Source organism: Camelus dromedarius, chromosome 18 (genome assembly GCF_036321535.1).
Source record: "Camelus dromedarius isolate mCamDro1 chromosome 18, mCamDro1.pat, whole genome shotgun sequence".
Lineage (NCBI taxonomy): Eukaryota > Metazoa > Chordata > Mammalia > Artiodactyla > Camelidae > Camelus > Camelus dromedarius.
Window position 1 is genome coordinate 25346271 of NC_087453.1, and position 25137 is coordinate 25371407.

At 42.6% G+C, this 25137-nt stretch overlaps 1 protein-coding gene across 6 annotated transcripts in view; it reads right to left on the reverse strand.

The window, feature by feature from the left end:
- SLC23A2 (solute carrier family 23 member 2) overlaps nucleotides 1–25137 on the reverse strand; it is a 111969-nt gene that overhangs the window by 47339 nt on the left and 39493 nt on the right. For all 6 annotated transcript variants that reach the window (XM_031434207.2, XM_031434211.2, XM_031434208.2 and 3 more), the window contains 2 exons: nucleotides 19247–19508; nucleotides 4002–4100 (listed from right to left, as the gene is read on the reverse strand). In XM_031434207.2, the coding sequence (XP_031290067.1) occupies nucleotides 4002–4100; nucleotides 19247–19354 (207 nt within the window). In that variant the 5' untranslated portion in view covers nucleotides 19355–19508. The remainder of the gene's footprint in view (nucleotides 1–4001; nucleotides 4101–19246; nucleotides 19509–25137) is intronic.

Sequence of the window (25137 nt, forward strand, 5' to 3'; positions counted from 1 at the left end):
GGAATCTGGATGGTGGATACACAGGAACTCTTCATATTATTTTTGGAACTTTTCTGTAAGTCTGAAACTATTTCACAGTAAAAAGTTTAAAACAGCACTTAAGAAACTATATCCTGATGATACTTTTTACTTATATTGGCAAAAATTCTTAAGTTTAATAAATTCTCTGCAAGGTTGTGGACAAGCTAGCTCTCTCATAAATCCAGCTGGGGAATAAACTGGTATAACCACACAGAGGACAATTTGGTAATAATCTATGTAAATCACAAATCCACATATGCCTTCCTCCAGCAATTCCATCTTTAGGAATTTGTTCTAGACTTATGTGTATGGCAAGGGACGTGTGTACAAGGTTATTCACCGTAGCATTGATAACTGCAAAAAGACTCAAATCCCCACTCCCCACCCCCTATTCCCCCTAAAAGGAATGCCCATCAACAGGAGACTAGTTAAATTACAGTGAGTCACTAAGCAGCTTAAAAATCACAATAAAAGGCAAAAGGGATCTCTTCATAAAGTGATGAGAGAAGATCTCAGGATATATTGATAAGCAAAAAAAAAAACGAAGATGCAGTGTATATATAGTATTTATGGGGGGAAGGAGAATAGAAAAAAGAACACAGATTCAAACTTGCTTGTATGTGCATAAATAGTGTCCGGAAAGAAACCCAATAAACTTATAATAGTGATTACTTCCTTTTAACAGAGAAGTGTGAGGCTAGATGGATAGGAAACATGGTGGAAGGGAAACTTAGCTATGTACCTCTGGATACATTTTCATTTTTTAAACCATGAGATTATGTAGTCAAGATATTAAAAGTAATTTTTAAAAATAAAAAAAAATTCCATATACATTTACTAACCTGGTAAGATATACATTATGAAGGCGGGATGGGGACTAATAGCAGCTCACTCTCTGGTATAACACTCTCGGGTGTGTGTGTGTGTGTGTGTGTGTGTGTGTGTGTGTGTGTGTGTGTGTGTGTGTGTGTGTGTGTGTGTGTGTGTGTGTGTAAAAGTGGAAAAGAACGTGGAATATGCACACCAGACTGCCAGCGTAGACCAAGAACGGAGGCAGCACATTTTAAGCTGTTCTAATACAATTCTGGACTCTTTAGGTTTGGGCTTATTTAAGCATGTTCAAGAGAACTTCATTTTTCAAGAACAGCTCATATCTGAATAAAAGGTAACTTAAAGAGTATCTGCAGAGATTGTGAGTCAAAAAAGTTAAAAACCTTTTAACTTAAAAAAAAAATCTCAAAATTATGAAAATAAGTTAATTTTATCCTACATTTAAAAGACATTGTGATAATTGCAACTTTATAGTTGAAACAATGGACAGCAAAGACCTCAAGCAGTAAGCAAGGCAGGACAGTCAAGTGGAGACTCTTTATAACTAGTTTAATTGCAACTACTTCCACATTTTGGCAACCTCTGCTTCCTAGAAGTCCCATGCTCTTTTATACACTCTGTCATTTACTTCTCACAATGGCCCTGGAAAGTTCTGTTGTTATGTCACCATTTTACAGGTGAGTTGGAGGCTCTACAAAGGTGAGTGACTTGCCCAGGAGCTGAACAGACAGGCTGTCACCAAAGGCCACATTTGCCACCATGCCACACAGCCCCCCGCAAAGAAACAGAGTTTCTTTTTAGTGATTATCAGAAACAACTGATTTTCTGAAATTGTGATTAATAATGATTTGCTGTACCACTGCAACCATTTCATATACTTCTGTAAGCAAATTTTGTGAAGATTTACTTCTTTAAAACAACAAAATACTGATATTTCAATGTGAATATCTAAGCTTTACTTTTAGTTCATTTTTGTTCCAAATACCCTCATTATGAAGTTCAGTTTCCCTCAACACCCTTAATTTAGGAATCCCAATGATACTGAGGTCCATACTTAGATAAAGTACTAGGTATGGATCCTGACACCATCATACAGACTCACGATTGATGGATGATTCAAGGCATTATCCTTCTGGTCCTTCCAGGAAAAAAAAAATCCCTTTGAGCAAATTCCAAGATGAGAATCTTGGATCTAACAACACATTAATCAGCATTTGCCATAACGAGTTCAAGAGTTTTAACAGACACCAGAAAAGCCAAGTTTCTAATAAAATTAGAATTTTATTCTATATACAACTAAGAAGCCCTATGGATATGAAGAACACGTAGGACAGCCTCTCTTGCCCCCAGTTCTCATCTCACCTTGAATGGCTCACTCTTATTTCACAGTCAGGTGTTCAGAGAGCCTTACGCTACCATCTGAAAAGCAAGATCCCAATGGGCAGCATCCTCTAGTGTGAAGTTTTCCTTATAAACTTAAGAGAGCAGAGGACCTAAATATTTCATGCTCTTCATCTTCAAAACAGGGACAAAAAATGAGGACTAAACGTGACAGACTGCTTAAAGGGTTCAGCCAAGGGTCTGGAACCTTCACACTACTCAATACATGGTAACTCTATCTCACTATCCTTGTCATTTCCTAAGACAAGAAAAAATGATCAGTAGAATAGGAAGATAGTCTATTTCACTAGTATTCAAGGAAATATACACCTATCAAAGCTTAGGTGATGAAAAAAATGTTCACCCAGACAACAAATGTCTAGCATAAGTGTGTTAACATAAATGTACTAAACACTTTTTCTACGAAGAGATCAGTAAAAGGTATAGTTATAGATGTTTAAAAACATACGTAGTATCTTAAGTATTAATGCTCCCTACTATTCATTCCAAAAGACAGCCATCAATACCTGGATAACAAGCATCCAAAATCATAGCAGCCTACAGCCTGGGAATGCTGGTGACTCTCTGATTAAGGACCAAGTACCTGAGGACTGGATACAGTCCAACACATCTGTAAAGACAGAAGCACTTGCTACAAGATGTGCCTCCTGGATGTCGAGACCCAAGCTGGACAGGCGGTGGCTCCCACCCAAATGCTGCCCATGGGGTGAGTCTCCACTGCAGACCACAGGCACCAATCTACACGCCACCCATGGCTGCTCCCATCTCTGGTTCTGAGGAGCAGCTCGGAATCCAACACTGCAGGAATTTCAACATCTCGGCATCAATCTAGCCTCCACAAAACTTATAATAGCGTGACCAAATAATAGCAATGTTGGTCAAGATGGCCAAAAATGACATTCCCATCTCCCAAACTAGAAAAGAAAGAAAAATTTAAAAAATAAATAAATAAAAAAGAGAAAAAAAAAAAAAGAAAAGAAAACACACAGACACAAACATATGATTATTCAAGAATTTTGACATAATTTCTTTTGTTCTTTATCATTTTGGTGATTACACTCTAAACTTACTGCACTAATACCCAAGCTGGGCACTTGATTTCTATGTATCAACTTCTTAGCGGTCTGTTACTTGAATACACGGCATACACTGTCTACAGCACAATACAGTGCTTCTAGACTATAATGCCTTATTATGTAAGTTAACCAGTAAATCTTCATAGTGAAAATAAAACCTGTTTAAAAGTCTTGTCAAGCAAAACTCAAATGAAATTGAGAAGTCTTAGTCTGGAAATGCCTTATTATCAAACTTCTCATATGTGTTAGGCACAGTGGCGGATACAAAGAGAACCTCACAACAACTTTAAGTCAGATGCTGATATTTTTATACCCATTTTAGAGATGAGGCAATCAATGCCAGAGAGTTTAATCCCCTCAGGGCCTGAGTCATATTAGCACCTGGACCTCACTCCAGACCTCAGACTCTTAATCACTTCCCTCTGGCATCCTGGCTGAGGTTTTTTAAAAATATCTAGATAAGGACCTTCTCACTTTAACTGCCATTAAAACAATTAAAAATTAGTAACGTCTATTCCCCATCACTCTTTCTATTTCCATTATAAAGAGAACACCCCCACCCCCACCACACACACACTCAAGAGGGATAGACAAAACCCCAGATGGACACCCACTTCCTGTACAGGATCTGGGGACAGCAGCGGTGGCGAGTGGGTGGGCATAAGGGGGTACCTTTTCTGCGATGCCATTTTCTGTGGTGTATATTGCCATGAGCTCAGTGTCTTCATTGTCCTGTTCGCCACTGGACGTGGCACCTCCATTGATCACCACCTGAAGGGAAACACTCCATTTAGAGGCTTTTTTCACCTTATACCACCACTCTGTTGTATGAACACATTTTCCCCAAAAGAAAAAAAAAGCAATTTTCACCTATCAGACGAGCCAAGTTTTTAGTTTTCTTAAATGGAACTTCTGACAAGTGCGTGCTGCATCAGTGACTACGCGTGTGCTTTGGATGGAGAAACATACCGTGTGTCCTACAGAGTGAGGCTGCGTGAACAGGGGGCCAGCTAAAGGGGACCAGAAATGGAACATCCAAAGAAACTACAAGGAGTAGGACCCCCCCGGCACCCTCCAGGACAAGGGAGGCTTGGCTGAGAGCACAAGCTGCAGTTTCTGAGTAGGGGAGGGGCATCCTGAGCTGCCCTGGTTAAGAGCCCTTCCCAGGTAAGGCCTGGTGACAACTGCTAGTCCCTACAGGGAGGGTATGTGCTAGTCAGAGCGATTCATGCACTGCTGCTACCCTAACTTACTAACTTATATTTTTCACTGCGATTAAATAAAATAGTTCACTGGTACGTGCATCTCCTCGGGGCACCAGGGAGGTGGGGGTGGCCAGGGGCTGTCTATGCCAACAAAATCAAGTTTCTGAGCCCTTACGGTGCAAAGACTAGAAGTTATCCTGAGACTCGTAAGAAAAGCCCTCAGCATCCTAACCTCCCTTCGTCCACCCTCGGTGAGATGCAACATAGTCACCTTATTAGGTCTTGGCTGCATGTAGTGAGAACCTTAAAATACTTTTAGTCTTTGGCCAAATGATTCCATTTTTAAGAATCTATCATGAAAAGATAATACTGAAAATAATTATATGTATGAAAAACAGCACAACTACATTTTTTAAAAATAGAGGGAAAAAAAGAAAAAGTATATAAAAAGTTTAAATTCTGGTGTTGTAAAATACACTGAAGAGAAGTAAAAGACGAGTAATAGTCTAAGAGAAAATGCAAGACAACACGTAAGTCTGTGATCCAAAAAAATGAAAAACAATATCAAAAAAACACAAAAAGCTGTTCAACCTCACTTAAAATTATAGAAATGACGATACAATTTCATTTTTAACATACATTAGGGGGAAATTTTAAAAGATGAATATTGACAAGGGTGTGGGGAGAAAGCAACTCTATGTTATTAGATTACGCTCTTGGTGGAATGGCCTGTGTGGAGGATGACTTAACACCGCGATTTGAAAAAGGCATTTCCTTGAAACTAGCAATTACACTCACAGAAACTTTTCCTCCAGAAATATCTATGCAATAGCTATGTTCAAGGCTGATGACTGCAGCATTATTTAAAATGCTGAATACTTGGAAAAAACATAAATGTTCATCAAAAAGAGAGACATTGTTAAATTATTGCATATCCATTTCAAGAATATTCAGCCATTTAAAAAAATAAAACTGATGTACTGACAAGGAAAGAAGTCCAAGAAATAGTGTAAAAAAAAAAACCCACAAAACAGTAAGCCTAGAATTAACCAAATTATGCTTAAAAAATGAAATAAAATTTTAATACCTTCCCTACCTATCCAAATGTTTGGTAAAAGATCCAGAAAAGACACAAACCAGTATGAAGGTTTCCCTGGGGGCAAGGAGTAATGGTGGGCACCTTTCATTTTTCCTCCCAATCCTTCTTTAGCATTTGAAACCCTTATGATCAGTATGTATTCATGTGTTGTTTGTACATTGCTTTTCTAAAACGACACAAATGTGAACTTACTTACAAAAGAGAAACAAGCTCACAGTCATAGACAACAAACTTAAGGGGAAAGGGGGAGGGAGGGATAAATCAGAAATTTGGAATTAGCAGATACAAACTACTATATACAGAATAAACAGTAAGGTCCTACTGTATAGCACAGGGAACTATATTCAACAGCTTCAGTAGCTTGTAATAACCAATAATGAAAAAGAATATGAAAAATACATATGTGTATATTGTTTTTTTAAACATATAATAAAAAAGGCATACACCAAAACAGTAATGGTCGTTGTCTTTAAATCAGTGGGGCCATTTTTATCCTCTTTTTCCCTTTATACACTTGGTGATTTTCTATAATGAGGACAATTTATTTTTACATCAGAGAAAAAATTAAAAAGACTAAAGAGCCAAGAAGCATAGCTTAGACTGACATGGTCCAGAGAGATTTCAATCCACTTATTTTTGTAGTTGAGGAAATCAGGCCAGAGAAAATTTTAATTTCTTATTCCAGGTCATGTAGATTATATAACCCATGTCTGAGGCTAGTTTTAAAGGATTCTCAATTAACTGTATGTAATTCTTATAGGTAAAATTCTTATTTCAAATAAAGAGTTGCTTTTAAAACTATCTTTAAGTCATCCTGTAGTTTTTTACACAAGCCGACTGGGTTTGTGGCACTTGCTTGCCTGTAAAACTAGCTGCCAGCAGGATACACATTCTCAGCCAAGTTCAAGTCCACAATACGAAACTATCACTATTAGAACCGTGCTCCAAGTCATGTCACAGCAGCACTCAACCCACTGAAAAGCCAAGAGGTACATACACTCAGGATGAACTGTCTTAAAACAACAACGTTTAATTACTAAGTCGTCAGAAAAACCCAGGTCTGATTTGAAGTCCTACAGTCGCTAAAACTAAACATCTGTATTCATCACCGATTGCCGCAGGGAGCAACTGCTTCTTGGATATAGGGTTTCCTTTTGGGATGATGAAAATATTTTGGAACTAGACAGAGGTGATGGTTCTACAACACTGTGATCGTGTTAAATGTCACTGAATTGTTATTAATTTTGTGAATTTCATCTCAATCATTTTTAAAATCTGTATATCTGGCACCAAAGAGTAGATTTTGGCAGGAGTTGGCAACTCCCACCCCTCCCCTGGCTTATTCCATTCTCACACACACACACACACACACACACACACACACACACACAATTAAATAACTAGGTACTACAAAATGCAGATGTTCCCCTGCATAGGGAAAGGCTCACACAGTCATTCAACAAACCATGTTTGAGCACTTACTACTGTGCCCAGGCATGAGGGTGTAATCCTGTCACCCTTCAGGAGGTCTACCAAGAGTAGGTGTCAGATTAAGCAACTGTGACTGAACACAGGACACAGCAGGGAGTCATGAAGTGGTGCCCAGGACAGCTGTGCCATGATTCGGTACAGGCTTTGGATGACCACTCTGACTGCAGTGGGTGCAGTGGGAGAAGTAAAGGGGATGATGACAGGAACAGAGGCAAGCAGACCCTTTATGAGGCTACTGTCAGACAAGAAGAAACAGTGGTGTGGGCCAAGGTTTTAACAGGGCTCTGGGAAAGGCATTCTTGTTCAAGAGAGAGTGAGGATGTGGCCTTAATGCTTCTTGGGGACTGCCCCAGCACTGAAGCCACAGCACTGCAGGTGTGTGAGGTGAGCGCAGGGGAGACACCACTAAGGCATGACGGGCAACACCCCAGCCCTGGACTGGATTTTGGGGGCAGAGGGGTAAAGTGTCCTGGCCGCTGTCCAGCTCACTCACCTGGGTGGCGGGTGAATGGAGGTGCTGGTCTCAAAGAGATTTGTGTAAGGAGAGGCAGAGTGACAAATTGGTACGAAAGAAATTTGTAAGCCAGTCAAAATACAGTTGATCCATAGAAACCATCCGATAAAGGAAGCTTACTTTCCTAGGCCAGTGTGGGAAGTTTATTGAACTCTCTCCAATGCCAGCCTCTTTCCCAAAGGGCTGGGTGTGGTGTATGTACCATCACTGACCCACACTGGAAATCCTGTTTGTGCTCCTGCTCCCACACATATCCCACAACCAGCGTGATAGTGAAAGCTAATGTTGCTGGGTACAGATGCATGCTGAGAACTGGCATCAGATATCTTCCCTTCAAGGTGATGTTTGTGAGAGCTTAACTAGGTATGTCCCTTGGACTCTCTATCCTCAAGCTGACTCCAGTACAAATCCCAAGGGCACCCAGCAGGTTAAGGCACACCATCCAAAAAGGGGCCATTGTCATCTACCTCCCAAAGGGGGCCACTGTCGCCCATTCTTCCCAGATGCAAACACTTCATAGATAACAAGCTCAATTCTCTGATATGCAAAGAATATGTAAGAGATGTAAATCAACAAGAAAAAGGTGAACCTTCCAACAGGAAAAAAAGGAAATATAAATGGCTCCTGAACATTTGAAAAGATGCTCAACTTCACTCATTAAACGCAAGTAAAAACTGTAACAGAAACCTTTTCCATCTATTAAACTGGCCAAAGGCCCATTCTGACCCACGACCCACTGGCAAGCATGCAGGAAAACAGGCACTCACGCTGCAACTGGAGATGAAATGACCTCAACAGAGGTCACTTAGTTGTGACCTCAAATTACCAAGACACACACCCTCTGCCCCAACAATCCCACTCTTGAAAATTTATCTTTCTGTTCCATCTGAGTGAAATATCTTATGCGCAAGGTTACTCAGTGCAGTGCAAATTGTAACAGCAAAATATTAAAAACAACCTAGATGTCTGTCAACAGGAAATAGTTAAATAAATCATGATACATCCATACCATAGAATGCTCTGCAGTTATAAAAATAAGGGTGCTCTTTATGTTCTGACATAGGTACGTACATCACCCACAGTATGTGAGTAAGTGAAAAAAGCAAGAGCACAGCTATAGACATAGATACTTAGATGCACACGTGTGTAAAAGGGGACAGAGAATGCATCTGCTTACATATTTGCAAACTATTTCTCAAAAGGCAGCACGCAGGGAGAACTGGTGCGTGCCAGACCGGGCAAGGGACTTCTAACTCTATACCCTCTGAACTCTTACATTTTCTATCAGATAAATATATTACCTAATGTTTAGAAAAATAAACAGAAATTTAAAACTAGAATTTCCTTTAAGGACCACTTAAAATTATGATACATCTAACTAAGTTAAGTACCATGTTGCTGCTAAGGAGGATAAGGCAAATCCATTTGAACTTTCTGGGAACGAGGTCCAGGACGTCACGTTAAGCACAGGGAGCAGGTTACACTCAGTCTGTAGAACTACCAGCCTGTTTACACATACGCACGCAATGACAGGAGAAGCACACTCCACAACCACGTACTAATGCGGAACCCTCACCACCGTTTCCAACATGACAGCGGACTCCTTCCATCTGGACCTCTTGCTTTCCCGGATTCTATGAATATGGCCACAAGGATGATCCTCCAAGGAGATGCAATGGGGCAAAAAAAGATTCTCCTCCATCTCAGAGCTACTTCCAATGTTTTGGTCACAAAGCTTCACCAAAGTATTTTCACATTTTAGCTAAACTAACCACTAGTTGCTCCTTATTCTTTGATTGCACACTACATGCGTGCCAGGTACCATGTTAAGAAGTTTACATATATTTTCTCATTTTTATTCCTGTAACAACCCTGAGACAGATGCTATTCTTATTCCCATTTTACAGATTAGGAAACTGATGCCTTGAGAGTTTAAATAATTCCCCAGGGTCTGAGTCACATTTGCAATAGACCTTACTCCAGACCTCAAGCTCCTCCCTTCAGGATCTTGGCTAAGACTTTAAAAAAATATCTAGATAACCACTCCCCAGATGCCCACTCTCCCTCGGCCCACTTACTTGTGTAGGCCTTTGAAGAAGCCTACCAGACAAGGATTGTTTCCCAAAACCAGTTAACATTTGTAAAATAGTCAATGGCATTAGTCCTCTTTCGGATCCCCCACCTGCCCATGTGCATCACTGTTCTCTGGGTTTAGGGGCACAGCCCAGGTGGAGGAGGGGAGTGGAACAAACATTTATTAATCACACACTGCGTATATGATCTGATGTTGCTGTATATGATCTCGTTTACTTCTCAGACAACCCAGATACAGACAAGGAGGCTCAAGTACTTTATTAAATCCCTAACAAGAAATCAGCTTTTTCTCCAACAGATTTTTGGGCTTAGATTATAGTAAAGAAAACAATCTGAAAAATCTTACCTCTAATCATTCAGCTTAGGAGACTGCCTACCTAGCTTGGATGAATACAGGTAAGGAGGGAATGGAGAATTTAGAGGTAGGAGATTCAGCAGGTGTGAACACCTAGAACAGGAAATGCAAAAGACACAGGCAGGAATGACAATGACAGGTGGAGCAGGAACACAGCTGGGAGGCAGGGAGACCACAGAGAGGCTGTCCTGGTGATCCAGGCGAGAAATGAAGAGGACGGAAAGAAAGCAGTGGTGGCAGGGATGGTGGGCCTCACAGGGTGGGAAGGCAGGAAGCTTGCGCCACTAATTCTGTTGACTTCTCATCACAAGTGATATAGCTTGGAGCACAAAGCAAGCACTGAATAAGAGCAGAAAGGACAAGATGTCCTTGAAGGCCCAGATTCTATGGATCTGGCCTCATACAACATAAGTAAAAGATAATCAGCCAAAATGCTGATCAACTTTGTAAAACTGCTCTACAAGGTGACTGCAACAACTCTTATTATATGATAACTGCTGACTGCGAAAAAAAAAAAGGCACAACCTAAAAGTTGAGAATTATGTTTTATTTGGCGGACATTCTGAGGACTTCAAGCCCAATTCTCAGTTTCTTGACCTCAGCAGGACTGCCAAGTCCTTTCCCAAATGCCCTTTCATCATCTTCCCCCCAGAGCCCCGCGTCGGTCTCACGCCCCTCCGCACCCCACCTAGCGACCACGGAGCCTCACTACGACCCCTCCTGCAGAGCCTCGACTCCACAGTGTCTCCGTGAGCACCTCACTAAACCCGGCAGCCCACGCTGACTCCTCATTCAGCTCACTCTCACAATGCCTTCCTCGCTGGCTGCTTACACAAGCAAGGAGGACGCCACCCTCCTGCTCAAACAATGACCTCTCTTGAGGTCTCCCTCCCACTTCAGCCACCACTCCTTACCTGTGCCTCTTGCTGGCCCTTCTCAGCCTCCATTTCTCCAACACTGCATCTCCTCAGCACAGGGCCCTCAGACCCCCTTTCTCCTGAAGGGCCATCAACCCCGAGGGGTGATGCCATCCAATCCCCTGGCTTTAACTACCATCTCCACACTGCTAACCCCAGTGAACACCACCAGCCCACACCTACACTGTGTCCCACAGCAGCTTTCTACCCAGTATCTGCACAGCCAACACCAAACTCATGACTCACCCTGCCTTGTTCCATCTCAGTTCTTGGCCTGTTCATCTCCAGGTGCTCTGGGGAAATTGGAAACCATCCCTGCCTCCTCTCCCTTTAGGCCCTCACTGGCATCCAGGTGAGCTCTCCTCCAGTGCCCAACCACTTGTCACCACCCCCACACTGCAGGCACGCTGCTGGAGCCCTGTGAGCTCACCTGCTCTGAGGCAGTTGCACTGGCCACTCTCCTGCTCCCCTCTTCCTTTGGTTTCCACTCAGCAGCCAGAGGGACCCTTTTAAAACTACACAGAGCACGTCATGCCTCTGCTCAAAGCCCATCGACAGCTTTTCATCTAACTCAACACCAGACATCTTTCAGGACTCAGATGTCACCTCTGCAGGAATCTTCCCCTGACCAGTCAGGCACTTCCCTACAAGCGGCTGGACAGGGGTCCCCCGTGGGCACCTCGCAGCACCCATTGCCAAATTCAAATGCTAACCCTTAAGGTTTGTCTGCTGATTTGCCTTATCTCCTGCTGTATTAGAAAAACTCGGCTTGGTCTACCTCCTGCATCTTTCTTTCCTGTGTGTCTTCTTTACTACTCACACAGAACACTTCACTTCTGACACTTCTGCCACCAAATATATGGGGATTTTTCCCCACAACAAGCAATTCTCTGCGACATCAGCTGGGTGGTCTACAACTTAACTCAATCCTGACACTGTCTACCTGAAGAGAGTGTCAGATCCCACAGGTTAAGGGCTCAGTCCCACATGACTGCTCCCAGACCATTTCTGATGCCAATCACAAGTACTAAAAGTCCCCAGCCTTACCCACAACTTCTGTCCAATTTGGCTACAAACTGGAGGTTGCTACGACCCCCTCCTCAGTTCTGATTAATCTGAAAGAGATCACAGAACTCAGGGAAACACTTATGTTTACCAGCTTATTAAAGGACATGACTGGGGGAGGGTATAGCTCAAGCGGTAGAGCACATGCTTAGCATGCATCAGGTCCTGGGTTCAATCCCCAGTGCCTCCTCTAAAAACAAATAAACGAATAAACCTAATTACTCTCCCCCCTCAAAAACAAACAAAAAATAGTAATAAAGGACATGAGAAAGGATGCAGATAGACAGTCAGATGTAGAGATATACAGGGTGAGGTCTGGAGGGTCCTGAGCACATGAGCTTCTGTCCCCGTGGAGGTGGGGTGTGTCACCCTTCCTATGTGGATGTTTTCACCAACCTGGAAGCTCTCTGAACCCCCTACCATTGGGATTTTATGGAGGCCTGCTCACATAGGCATGATCAATTATTAACTCCATTCCTAGCCCCTCTCCCCTCTCTGGAGGATGGTGGAAGGGGCTGAAAATTACAACTGGCTTTTTAATTATGGCTTGGTCTTTCTAGAGACTAGGCCCCATCCAAGAGTCACCCAGGAGCCCACCCAGAGTCACCTCATTAGAACAAAGATGCTCCTAGTGCTCTTATCATTTAGGAATTTACAAGGGGTTCAGGAGCTCTGTGCCAGGAACCAGGGGCAAAGACCTATCTGCCCATCTATCTATTTATCTACCTACCCATCTATCTACCTACCCACCCGTCTACCCATCTATCCTATTATCTCACACCCCTACTGCGTTGTAAGCAGCTTGTCACCAGGTTTGTGTGGTGCTCACCATGTTGGGGGCACTATGGGCTCTTAACATTGTATGGCTCTGAAGAAAATGCATTAAGGGCATCTGAAACAAACAATGGATCTGTATGAACACTGATGAGTATTTCTCCCATTCTTTTATGAAACTGAACCTCATAAAGCTACTCCTCAGCCCATCCCCTCAATATCTCCAGACTGAAGGGAGATGTCCAGATCTACTCCTGGTACCCAAGAGAAGAGACTCAAATATTCTCACAGACGCTGTTAGAAAAAAGGAGAAAAAAGCAAAAACTTAAGGCACCCTACACACTTTGCCCTGCCCAGAACTGGGCGATGGGATGATGATGTCCTGGAACATCAGACTGCATTTCAGACGGACCTTTGCCAACGGTCAGGCCAGGCCATCTGCTTGGTTTCCTCCGGATGCCCTTCCAGGTTCAGATGATGCAGGAGCTACCCACACAGGAGAACCGCTGAGCAAACACAGAACCTTTTCCCAGCCATATTCTTAGGGTACAACCGTTCTCCAAGACTTTCTTTTTTTTCTTTGTTCTATGGTTCTGTCTTCCTGCCGGGAGGCATTCACCCCTTACACATTTCCTAGCTGCCTTCAGAAGCAAACTCGCCTAACAAAAATTCCCACAGGGTAAGAAGATCTTTTTCTATCTTTCTTCTACTTAATATCAACTCTGATTATATGATCTAATATCTATGGTCCTTGGAGATTTGCATTGTCTCTTGTTCTTAATACGATCTATTCATTCTTCTTCCTCTACATATGGACTTATTCTTTTTCTCTCTAAATTATTGTCATGGGTCTTCGTTTTACTTTGTTTAAAGAAACTGATTTCCTTCCACAAGTTTTTTAAAAATCAGCACTTGTAACATTTGAGGAAGGAGTTATCTGACACAAGATGGCCAAGAAAATCGCTAACAATGAGACCCTGAACACCCACACCCCCAGCAAACCCCTCCAGAGACCCTCCCCAAACTTGATTCTGAGGAACAGCCAGCTTTGGTTTCCACTGTCCCACCTCCCTGCACTCCAGCACACCGTCTCCAGACATCTTAACAGCCAACAGCCTGAGACCAGCTTCTGACTCCAAAGCAAGCCTGTGCCCGAGAGCCTAGGAAGCCAGGCCAGAAGCAGGAGGGGGAGTTGACTAGTACAAATGAGGAACTAAATTTGAATTTTAGGTTTTATTTAATTTTAATTACTTTACATTTAAATAGCCACATGTGGCTAGCAGCTGTATGCTGGCAGCACAAGAGTGAAAGAATCTAGCGGCAGCATAGATCTAGAGAAAAAGACAAACACAGGGCTGCCCGAATGGTTACCCTTCCATGTTTATATTTTGAAAAGCCGGGATGAAATTGGTATCCTGGTTCCAATGCTGAGTCACCCACACGAGGGCATCTCCATCAGTGACGTCCTCAACTCTCCCTTCCCCCATGCCAGTTCCTCTCCCTGGCAGCCATATCCTCCTCTACGGATTCAGTCGCCACCCACCTGAGCCCCAAGTCTTTTAAAAATTATTATTATTATTATTATTATTATTATTATTATTATTATTATTACTACTACTACTACTACTACTACTACTACTACTACTACTACACTCCTGCTCTCTCTGTGCTCCAGGTCCTACACCCCCAACACCTGCTAGATCTAGGATTTCCACCAGCATTTCAAATCCACAATTTCTCAAATGAAACCCATCATCTTCCACCTTCCCCATCCTCCAAACCTATGATTTTCCCTGGACTCCATATTTTCCACAAAGGTATCAGCACCCAACCAGGTTCCTTTATGTAAATCTTAACATCATCCTTAATTTCCCTCTTTCTCTCAGCCCTCAAAATCTCCTCAGCATCTCTTCTGTCAGTCTCACCGCCATTCCAGCAGCACTCACCCATACTCACGTCTTTGGTACTTTCCAGGTCTCCCTGACTCTCCCTATCCTAACCTGTCCTCACCCCAATCAGTCATTCCAGAAAGAGCCCAGGGGCCTTCCAGGGGGCCCTGCTGCCTGCTCTAGGATCCCTATTGCAGTGCTCAGTCTACTGCGCTGGAACTGCCTACTCACTGCCCTGGCTCTCTTACTCCTCGAAGGCAAAGAGTAAGTTCTAAGGTTTTACACGTAGATATGAGCCATTTGTCATGAGATGAAACCAAAGTATTTGCTAAATGATTATCGCAACAGATACCTGTTATGGACTGAATGTTCTGTCACCCCCAAATTCATATGTTAAGGCCTTAACCCAACATGATTAGGAGGTAGGGCCTTGGAAGGTTTAGATGAGGTCATAAAGGCAGCACCCCATGAGAGAATCAGCATCCTTATAAGAGGAAGAAGAGACACCAGAGCTGCTTCTCTCGGCCACATCAGGATCCAGTGAGAATGCGGCCATCTACAAGCCAGGAAGAGAGCCCTCACCATGAAGCTAACCTGCTTGGTCTTCCTAGACTCCAGAACTTTCAGAAACAAATGTTTGTGGCTTAAATCCCCCAGCCTATGGTAAATTGTTAGAACAGCCAGAGGTCACTAAAATACTTTTCCTTCTTCTTCTAATTGGGCTCTACTTCAGTTTGTTCTAAAGCACAACCTACTGGGTTATTTCCCTGGTCAAAACTCTTGGAGAGCTTTTTATTGATAGATCAGAAATTTCTGAACTTCTTAACCAATCATTCAGGAACCACCCAGAATCTAGGCTCCAGACCCACTGTTCTAACATCAGTTCTCTGCACTTTGCTCTTCTGCCCCTGACTTGGCTCAAGCTAACCCCTTCCTTTTCACTGACCTTTCCACTGTATTCCAACATGTTCCGACACTGCCTCCTTTCACATCAAGGTCCATTTCAGCTGCCAATGCCTCCAGGGCCCAGGAGAGTCAGGGGTTCTCTCCCCACCTCAATACCTCCTGCTACTACCCACACCTCTCTTTCTCTAATGGAATTATATTTTCCACGGGAGACATATTTTTTAAAGTTGGCAAAAAAAAAAATGACCTATATTTAAAACTACCCTAGAGAATCTCTAAGGAGTACTAACTGTACAATCTAAAATGCTATTACTCAAATCCACTGAGGGTCTACATTATAGGGAAAACAAAAACACAACCAGAACCACTAAATCAGCCAGATGCTCACACTCACAAGTAGCTGGAACAAACAAGAGACCAAGCCTCATTTTTCACCACAGCTCCTACTGGAGCACCAGCTATGGCAGGTAGAGCACGACCACTCCCAGCTCTTTGAGACCATCCCCAAGAACTTCCGTGACACTTGGAAGATCTATGCACTGCACCTGCCATTAGTGCTACTTCCATGCAGCTCCTGTCCTGCTCACCTGGCTGTGGACTCCTGAGGACAAGAGCCTGTCTGATCCAACTGATACAAACTTTAATTAACTCATCATGTGAGCTAGAGGCTTTGGGCAAAGCCCAGCACTTCACCTTCCTACAAAACCAGCAGAAGAACCAGCAGAAGAGTTCTAAAGACACTTTCACCTCTAAAGAGATCAGATTCTATGAAATTAAGTGTGTAGACCTTGTGGTTCCTGCATGAGGAACAGGAAGAGACAGATGCATGTCCTAAGAGCACAGAGGCAGTGACCAAAATAATCCTACCAATTGGGCAGTGGAAAGAGACCAGCTTTAACCTAGGCCCCTACCTCTGTCCTATCAGAAAGCAAATTATTCAAAATGATCCATCTTTTTTTTTTTTTTTAAGTTTTCTTAGGCTAGCAATTTCACTGGTGATCAAATGTGGGCAGTATACTGCTTCCATTTTTATTATATTAAAAATATTTTCTAACAAAACTTTCCACAACCCCACATTCCATCATGTGAACTATTTCTTTATAAACATTCTTTGATAGGCTTTTGTTTTCCTCTTTTCCCCTCCTTTTATTTCACCTCCTCGTTTCTTGTAAGCTCTGAGGGAGTTCATGGTAATACACTTCTTGGCATCCCTGTTCTAAGTCATCCTGATGGTTCACGTGCTGACCTTTACAGCCTCGGACCTTGGTATTTTTCTTTCCCCCTAGTGGCTCAATCCCATGATTCCAACTCTACTATTCCTCTTTTCCTTCTCCCTTTTTAATGCTTACTGTTATAGCCCAAGACTAGGGTAAAAATTCTATAACATCCCTAGTGAAACTGCTCTAGTGTTAAATTCACCTTTTATTCACATTATATTTATGTCTAACTACATATAATGTCCACATTCCCAGCTCCCATGTACTTGCAGGGACTCCTGGTGAAGATGGAGCTGGAAATGAATGCTTTGAGGTACACTCCTTCCCAGCCCTACACCTAACTAACACTGGAGCTGGGAAAGCCCCCAAATAGGCAAGGCTAAAAACAGAGAAGTGATTCAGAATACAAGCAATGTAAAGCAATGACTGGGCTGACACTGGGACCCCCAAGGCTCTGAGCCTGGGAGACCTCAGTTAGGAAGCGCTTGGCTCCAGCAGGGAAACAGGGACACAGGGCCCCCCACACAAGGCAGGGACCAGAACCAGGTTCAGTGCTCAGGGGCCAGCAGGTCTCCTCACTCCTTTGTGTCATGGTCTGCACCACTAGGGGAGGAGAGACCTCTACTGTAAGATCAGCTTCTGGGCTGGACCCAGGAAAGGAAAATGCAAAAACTACAGAGAGAAGTGGAGGGTGGCAGGGAGAGAGAAGAAAATCAAAAGAGAAACAAGAGGTTTTCACACCAGATGAAAATAGAACAACTGGAAAATACTTTAAAATAAGTACATTAGGGTCCTCAATAATTTAAATGAACCAAATAAGTTAAGAACCAAAAATAGAAATTTTAGAAATGAGAATTATAATCATTGCAATAAAAATTCAACATAAACACATGACTGCACACAAAGAATATGTAAACCGGAAAATAACACTGGGGAATCCATTCAGAGGGTAGCATTAGAAAAAGATACACGAATCATGAGAAAGCAGTTAGAGAAATGGAAACAAGCTGGGAGGCTCTCGTCTGTAATGAACCGAAAGTTCACTCAAGAGTTGAGAGCAAAGTACAGTTATTTTCAGATGTGCAAAGACAAAGGCAGTGAACATTCACAGACCCTTGTTATAGTTAAAAAAAAAAAAAAGGGAACAAAGAGGGAAGGAAAGGGATGCAAGAAATAACAGTGGATACGAAAACTGGAAACATAGGCTGGTGAATGTAACAGCTACCTGTACAGTATCACAATCTGAAGGCTAAAATAAGCCTAAAACTCTAGACCACAAAGACAAGGCAGGCAGGCAGCCAAGGAGCAGTCAAGCTTTTGTCTCTCCGGTGGAGGAGGGTGAGGGTGAATGGGCAAATGCTGCTGGGCAAATGCCACAGGAGAGACTGGTGCGTACCCAGGTGTGAAACCTTCCTTTCTACTTTTCAAAGATGATCTAATTGCAACTTGAAAAACAGACTTGGCCCCTCCTCTAGAAAAATCTGTGCCTTCAATCTTAAGCCTTCAATATGACAGAAAATTCAGTTTCAAACTTTGACTTTACAGAAAGAAAGAAAATAGTAATGCCAGTTGTAAAATCACTGGGACATTCTCTCTGAATTCACAGAGTAAAAACCAAAATGTGAATGCGAATCAGGTCAACCAGTGTACTTAAAGATGCTGTGCTCCACATCTTTCTTACTGCGTGATGCTGCAGGGAGGCAAAATCCAGGACCATGTTTTAAGGAATCCTAGAATGGCATTCTGGACAGTAACCTCATTTTCAATATTAAGGGAAAAACACCTTGAGGTAAGCCCTCACTAAAGAGCTTTTCTCTCTTTTTTTTTTTTAACCAACACTCTAGGTAACTTTATACACATCAAGTCATAATCCTACATCTGGAAAAATATTATTGACTATAATGAATGTGTTTAATCAGCCTTATCTGACTGATACCGCTTGTCCAGGAAAAATACCTCTACTTTAGATGCTGCTGCCATAAGACAAGGCATGGACATTTGGGTTCCAAACAATGTCATTCATTCATCCTCCCACCTTGAAATACAAGTATGAAGTCGGGTCACAGTTTACGTCATAAGAACACATTTTTTGGAGATAAAATTAAGCCTTCAACATCCTCCAGGATACAGCAAGCACCTGGCCAGTTTTGCCATGTTCGAGTAAAGCCTGCTTCCTTCTCAGCGCTAATTCTGTCAGGTGACTCTGGGCACAGAGCGCACCAAAACCACTGCCAGCCAGGAGGGTTCCCAAAGACTATCTCATGTGGAAAGCATGTGGTTTTCGGATGCCTTAACCTCCACAGAAAACAGGAGTATTGAAGCTAATCCTACTCAATACAGAAACTACTTGAGAGTGACTAAAGAAGAAAGGAAGACAAGAAACGCTGTTACCGGAAGAGTAAAGAAAGTGGGGTGCTTCGCTTCATCTTCATATTTGCCTTCAGTTGAACTTCCAGCCTCCATGGATTTGGACGTAGTGTTCTTACCAATACCCATCATTAAGACAAAATGAGCAGTTTGGCCGATGGACTGGAGTGGCTGAAAGTTAAGGCTTGTTCGAGCGAGGAGCCCAGGATCAGAGTTGGCTCTTCCAGGGCCTGGAGCGCCCGATTCTCAGGCAGAGATGAGCCCCACAAGCGCCATCTCTTAGCACCTAGAAAAAGAGAAAGCAGCAATCGTGTCAAACACACAAACAGCACAAGACAAACACACACCGCGCTTCCTGCACAGAGAAGTCAGTGTGCAAGTTATACCCAAACACCAAAAAACTCATTACTTCATTATACTTTTAAAGTCTCTTTCCACCTTCATTTACAGTCACTCAGATCCTGAATCTGGAGAGAGGGACCACTAAGCTGGGCCACCAAAAATATCAGCATCCCAGGAAGAAGAAAACACAGCATAGGGATTTCTTTGACATGCATCAGCCCGGCATGATCGAAACAGAATTTTCTGCGATGATGGAAATTTCCTATGTCTGCCTTGTCCATTACAGTCATCACTAGTCGCAGGCTACTGAGCACTTGACATGTGACTAGTGCAACAGAGAAACTGAATCTTTAATTGTATCAAAGTTAAATGTAAATAGCCACTTGTGCTTAGTGGTGCTCATACTAGACAGAAAAGCTGTAGCCAATTTACTATGGCTGTATGGATATTAAAATAATTCTGAATTCCCTACAGGTACCCAATTAAAGGCCAGAAAGACACCCCAAGCATAAAAAAGAGAAGATAAAACCAACCTAGGATTAAACAGCCACACAGAATTCTAGGAAGGTGGCAAGGTGAGCTTCACATGGGCTAGAATGCCAAACACGAAAAGAGCCAAAGCACTCAGTATCAAATCAAATGACAACATAAACCTAAAGAAGAAATTTACTTCCCCTAAAATGGGGGTGAGGGGGAAGTAAAATGGCAAGGGATAAGAAAGGGGCAGGAGGATCAAAACTATTAGACCCAAGATAGACCTGACATGCTTGGAGATTCTCAGAGACTCTGTACAATTCTCTAAACTAAGAGAAAATCCAAGTAAAACTCAAAAGCAAGAAGCCACTGAAACAGTCCCATGAGGCTAAGTTTCAGTGAAGCAGAAGAAATTTAAAAACTCAATTTCAAACAACAGAAACCGGACTTGAACAATAAAAGTGATCCACCCGAAGATGAGCAAGCAATTGGAGAATGTGACTTGAAAAATGAGAGGGCACCAAGGATCCAGACCAGGATGGGCACAATAAAACGTGCCTAGGTGTGCCTGCATTTTTATGATAAAGAAAAAATACCACAAGCAGGTAGGAGTGAGAAGGGACAGAGAACACTCACTGGCACTCAGATGAGAATGATGTCAGATCTTAGCACCAATTAATTTCCCACAGAGAAAGAATAACCCGGACAAGCTGTCCTGCAAGTGTGAAGGCAGACCTTCAAGAAGTTTGGAAAGACAAGCAGGAAAACTTCGAGGAGGCCTCTTAGGGACACTTTTCATTCAGCAAATATTTAGATGAGCCAGGGAAAAAAAGTGAAATATAAACAAATATGAAAAGGAAGAATTACACAAAATTTGAGAGTTCAATAGTTAGAGAGCAAAAAGAAACAATACGAGAAAGAGCTGCCAGAACATCATGCTGCCTCAGTGGGCTCAAGCTAGGTACACATGTCAGTTTTTTGAGGTGGCTCTTTTGGTCTAAACATTCGTGCACGTTCTGCATTCTTATTCATATTACATCCACATCTCTGTAAAGCCGTGGCTCACAACCAGGAGTGGACTTTTCTCCCGGGGACAGCTGGCAATATCTGGAAGGCATTTTTTTGGTCATCACAACTGGGGAAGAGCTCCAAGTATCTAATAGGTGAGGCCAGGAGCCCTGCTCAGCATCCTACAATGCACAGGACAGATAGTCATTCTTTGTTATATTTGATGTAAATATCTCGACTTTTTGTTTGCTCATGAATTTTGTGAATGATCTTTTAGAATTGTTTTCATTTTTATGTAATCAAATCCATCAATCATCTACACTGTGATTTAGCCACTACCATCCATCAGCTGCCCAAGATCTGGGGGGAAAAATATATATGTATATATACACACACACACACACACATACACACACACACACAGTGTGACAACAAACATCCCTAAATATAAAATCTGTCTGAAGTAGCCCTGACAGACTTTTATGCTGCCCAGGAGCATGTGTTTTCCAGAAGATAGGACAGGCAAAGAGGACGGTGAAATACTGTTAGATTTTTTTTACAAGACCATTTGCCATACAGTCACATTCAGAGGGACCAAAAAGCTCTCTGTCCCTCATCCAGCCCCATCGCCATCAGCACGCCAACAGAGCTTCCAAACCCACACTTACCTATGTTAACATGAGGGAACACGGTTAGGACTTTAATGTAGAAACATTTATTCTCCTAGATTAACTTTATTTTTGTGTTTCAGACATGGCAGCAGCCCATCCTCCCTGCTGCCCCCCTAGCCAGGAACAAAGGTGGACAAATCCCATCCTGACAAGGTCACTTTTCATCGAGTACTCTGTACTCATTTCCCTACCGGTGGTGGTGGGGCTTAACTGACCCTCACAAGCTGTACTGAGGAGGACCCTCTGCCTGTTTCTTACAGAACAGCTGGAACGTCCTTAAGACATAGACCCAAGTAAGCACAAAGGCTTTTGAGGCCAAAGAAAGGGCAGGGCAGGAAGCTCTGAGAAAGGCTTTGGGAGAGAGGGTTACAAAGCCTAAGAAGGGTGGACAAATGGGAAAAGAAGAGAAGGAGGGGAGAGGACAGTGAACACTGAAGACCGAAATGTATCCTTGAAAGTGCCAGAACGGCAGAGCGAGTACTCAGGAGCGATGAAGACAGCCTCAAGGCCAGAAACCACGCACCAGTCTGAAATCTGAGCGTTTCGCCCATACAGCTGAGCTTCTGTACGGGGAAGTGCCAAGGCCAAGAGGCAAACGCAGGAAAAGATAAAAGCAGGGTGGGGAGGTAGAGTTTAGGGTCTGTGACAGGATTTGTGTTAAAATAAAAGGCAAAATCTCCCAGGGAAACTGAACCAGGGAAAGCTCGCCCACCCACAGTACCCAATGACCCCCTCTTCCTACTCCTTTTGAAAGAAAGAGAATAAACAAGGCCACTGTTATCTTGCCCCTGGCCACAGGACAAGGGGAAAGGAGGGGCTGAGGGACAAAAGATCAGTTTCACTAATAACAAGGAACAACAGTAATGACAGCGGTTTTCCAGCTAAGTGTCTATGTGTGCCAGACACATCTCTTACCCCTCCCTGTATAAATGGCAATGATTTCTCTCTAGCAAGCACAGCACTATTCGATTTGCACACTAACTACACACAAGTGGAAACTGAGCTTCAGAGAAGTTAAGGAACTTACCAAAGGACCCACAGTTATAAGCAGTGGAGCAGAATTCACACTTTAATCACTATTCCTGACCTAACAGTGTTTATACAAACAAAACATAAAACTGCCCTCAGTTTACAGCCAAACCCCCCCACCCAAGCGACCCTGTGTCAGGTCAGGGGCCTTAAGCACCGTCTCCACCTGACCTGCTGTGCTTTCGGCCCTCCTTGTGATTTTCGAGGCCCAAAAAGCCTGCCCTCCTCAGACCAGGAACTCCCAAATCTGGGTACTTCTGGCCTCTCCACAGCACAAGCCGTCATCTTTTCAGCAGCACAACGACCTCTTGTCTCATTTTTCATATTCCATCTTGATGGCCCTATGGCAGCCGGCACGGCTACTCTGCAGAAACTACCGGGCCCTTTGATGGCATCCTAATTCACCGGAGAATGACATCCAAATTCTTTAAGAAAGGGCTATGGGCTACAGGCCCACCGTGACGTCTAATGTGAAACTTGGCCCTACTGTGCTGTAGTGTCCACCTTTCAGTGCCTGGAAGGTGATGGGTCCCCCTCCAAATGCTGTTCCTCCAAAATAGGCACCCTTTACCTCACCCGTTTCCCTTGGGGTAGCTCACAATCAGTGCTGCCTTTTATCACCACTTCATCATGGCATCTGGAAACCATAAAGATGGTTATGATACAGCAAGATACTGTCTTCCTCATCAGCCAGAGAGGTGCAGAACAAGAGGCAGTCTCCTCACTGCTGAACTTGGCACCTGTATTAAAGGTTCCCCAAAATTTGTGGAATGAATAAATGGTACTTAAAAAAAAAATAAAGGTACCTCATACAATATAGTAGTCGTGCTTGCTTAATACTCTGACCTAATCTTGGAAAAGGAAATTAACAGCCAACATCAAACACATCTGTGATACAATAAACACATTAATGTCAAGGACAAGCCCGGCTGGCGTCATCACTGCTATCGTCCAACTGACAGAGAGAGATGAGGGGAAGCGTTTGAAAGGAAAATACCAAACTATGACCATATTAAGAGATGATAAAATTGGAGAGAATCTATGTGTAGATGGCTGGGCACAAACACATGAGCAGAGCTCCTTCTCTGCTGACTCAAACACTTCCCAGATGCCAGCAACGAGCAGCTCGATCAGAAGCTGGCAAGTCCCTGCCTGGCCTGGTTTGGTATGGTCCCCAGCCATGAATCGTTCTCACATTTTTAAAGGGTTGTAAATAATACTGAGGAAGAATAATATCTGACAGAGGCCATCTGACCCACAAAACTAAGATATCACAGAAAAGTCTGCTCACCCTAAAGATAAGAGGATGAAAGAATTCTATTTAGAAGGGCATTAACAGCATTAAGTATTTAATAAGTTTAACAGAAAAAGTACATGATCTTTAAGAGTAAAACTATAAAACTATTACTGAGGGCCATAAGAGAGATTTGAATAACTAGAGAAAAACAAACTATATTCTTGGATAAGAGAGCTACTGTAAAGATATTCATTTTCCTATAAATATGATATAAATAAATTTAATAAAAATCAATTAATACCTTAAGAGGGGAAAAAAGGGGCTTGCTAAAATTCCTGTGGAAGAATAAGCAAAAATAGCCACAAACATTTAAAAAAACAATAGTCAAGACATGGAAGCAACCTAAATGTCCAACAGCAGATGAATGGATGAAGATGTTGTAAATATATACATAATGGGATACTACTCAGCCATAAGAAAGAATGAAATAATGCCATTTGCAGCAACACAAATAAATCCAGAGATTATACTACGTGAGGTTAAGTCAGAATGATACAGACAAATATCATATGATATCACTTCTATGTGGAATCCAAAATACAACACAAATGAACTTACTCACAAAACAGAAACAGATTCAGACATACAAAACAATCTTATGGTTACTAAGCGGGAAAGGGAGTCAGGGAGGGATAAATTAGGAGTTTGGGATAAGCAGAAACAAGCTACTATATATAAAATAGATAAACAACAAGGTCCTCATGTGTACCACAGGGAACTATATTCAGTATCTTGTAATAAACTATAAGGCAAAAGAATATGCATAACGGAATCCCTTTGCTGTACACCAGGAACTAACACAGCATTCTGAATCAACTATACTTCAATGTAAGTAAGTAAATGAATAAATAATTAAAAAAATACTATTGCCTGGGTCCCCAACCCAGACAGTCTCTTGAATAGGACTGTCCAGCCAGAGCATCATAAAGCTCCCCTGCAGCCAGAGTTAAAAAATCACTACCTTAGAGAAAGCAAGAAATCGTAACAGACTCAAAAAAAAAAAAAAAATCAACCGCACTAAATGTAAGCCTGACACAGTGGGAGAACAGCGATTTGGGGAACTCTGCTATGAGTAAACAGAAAAGAAAAACATT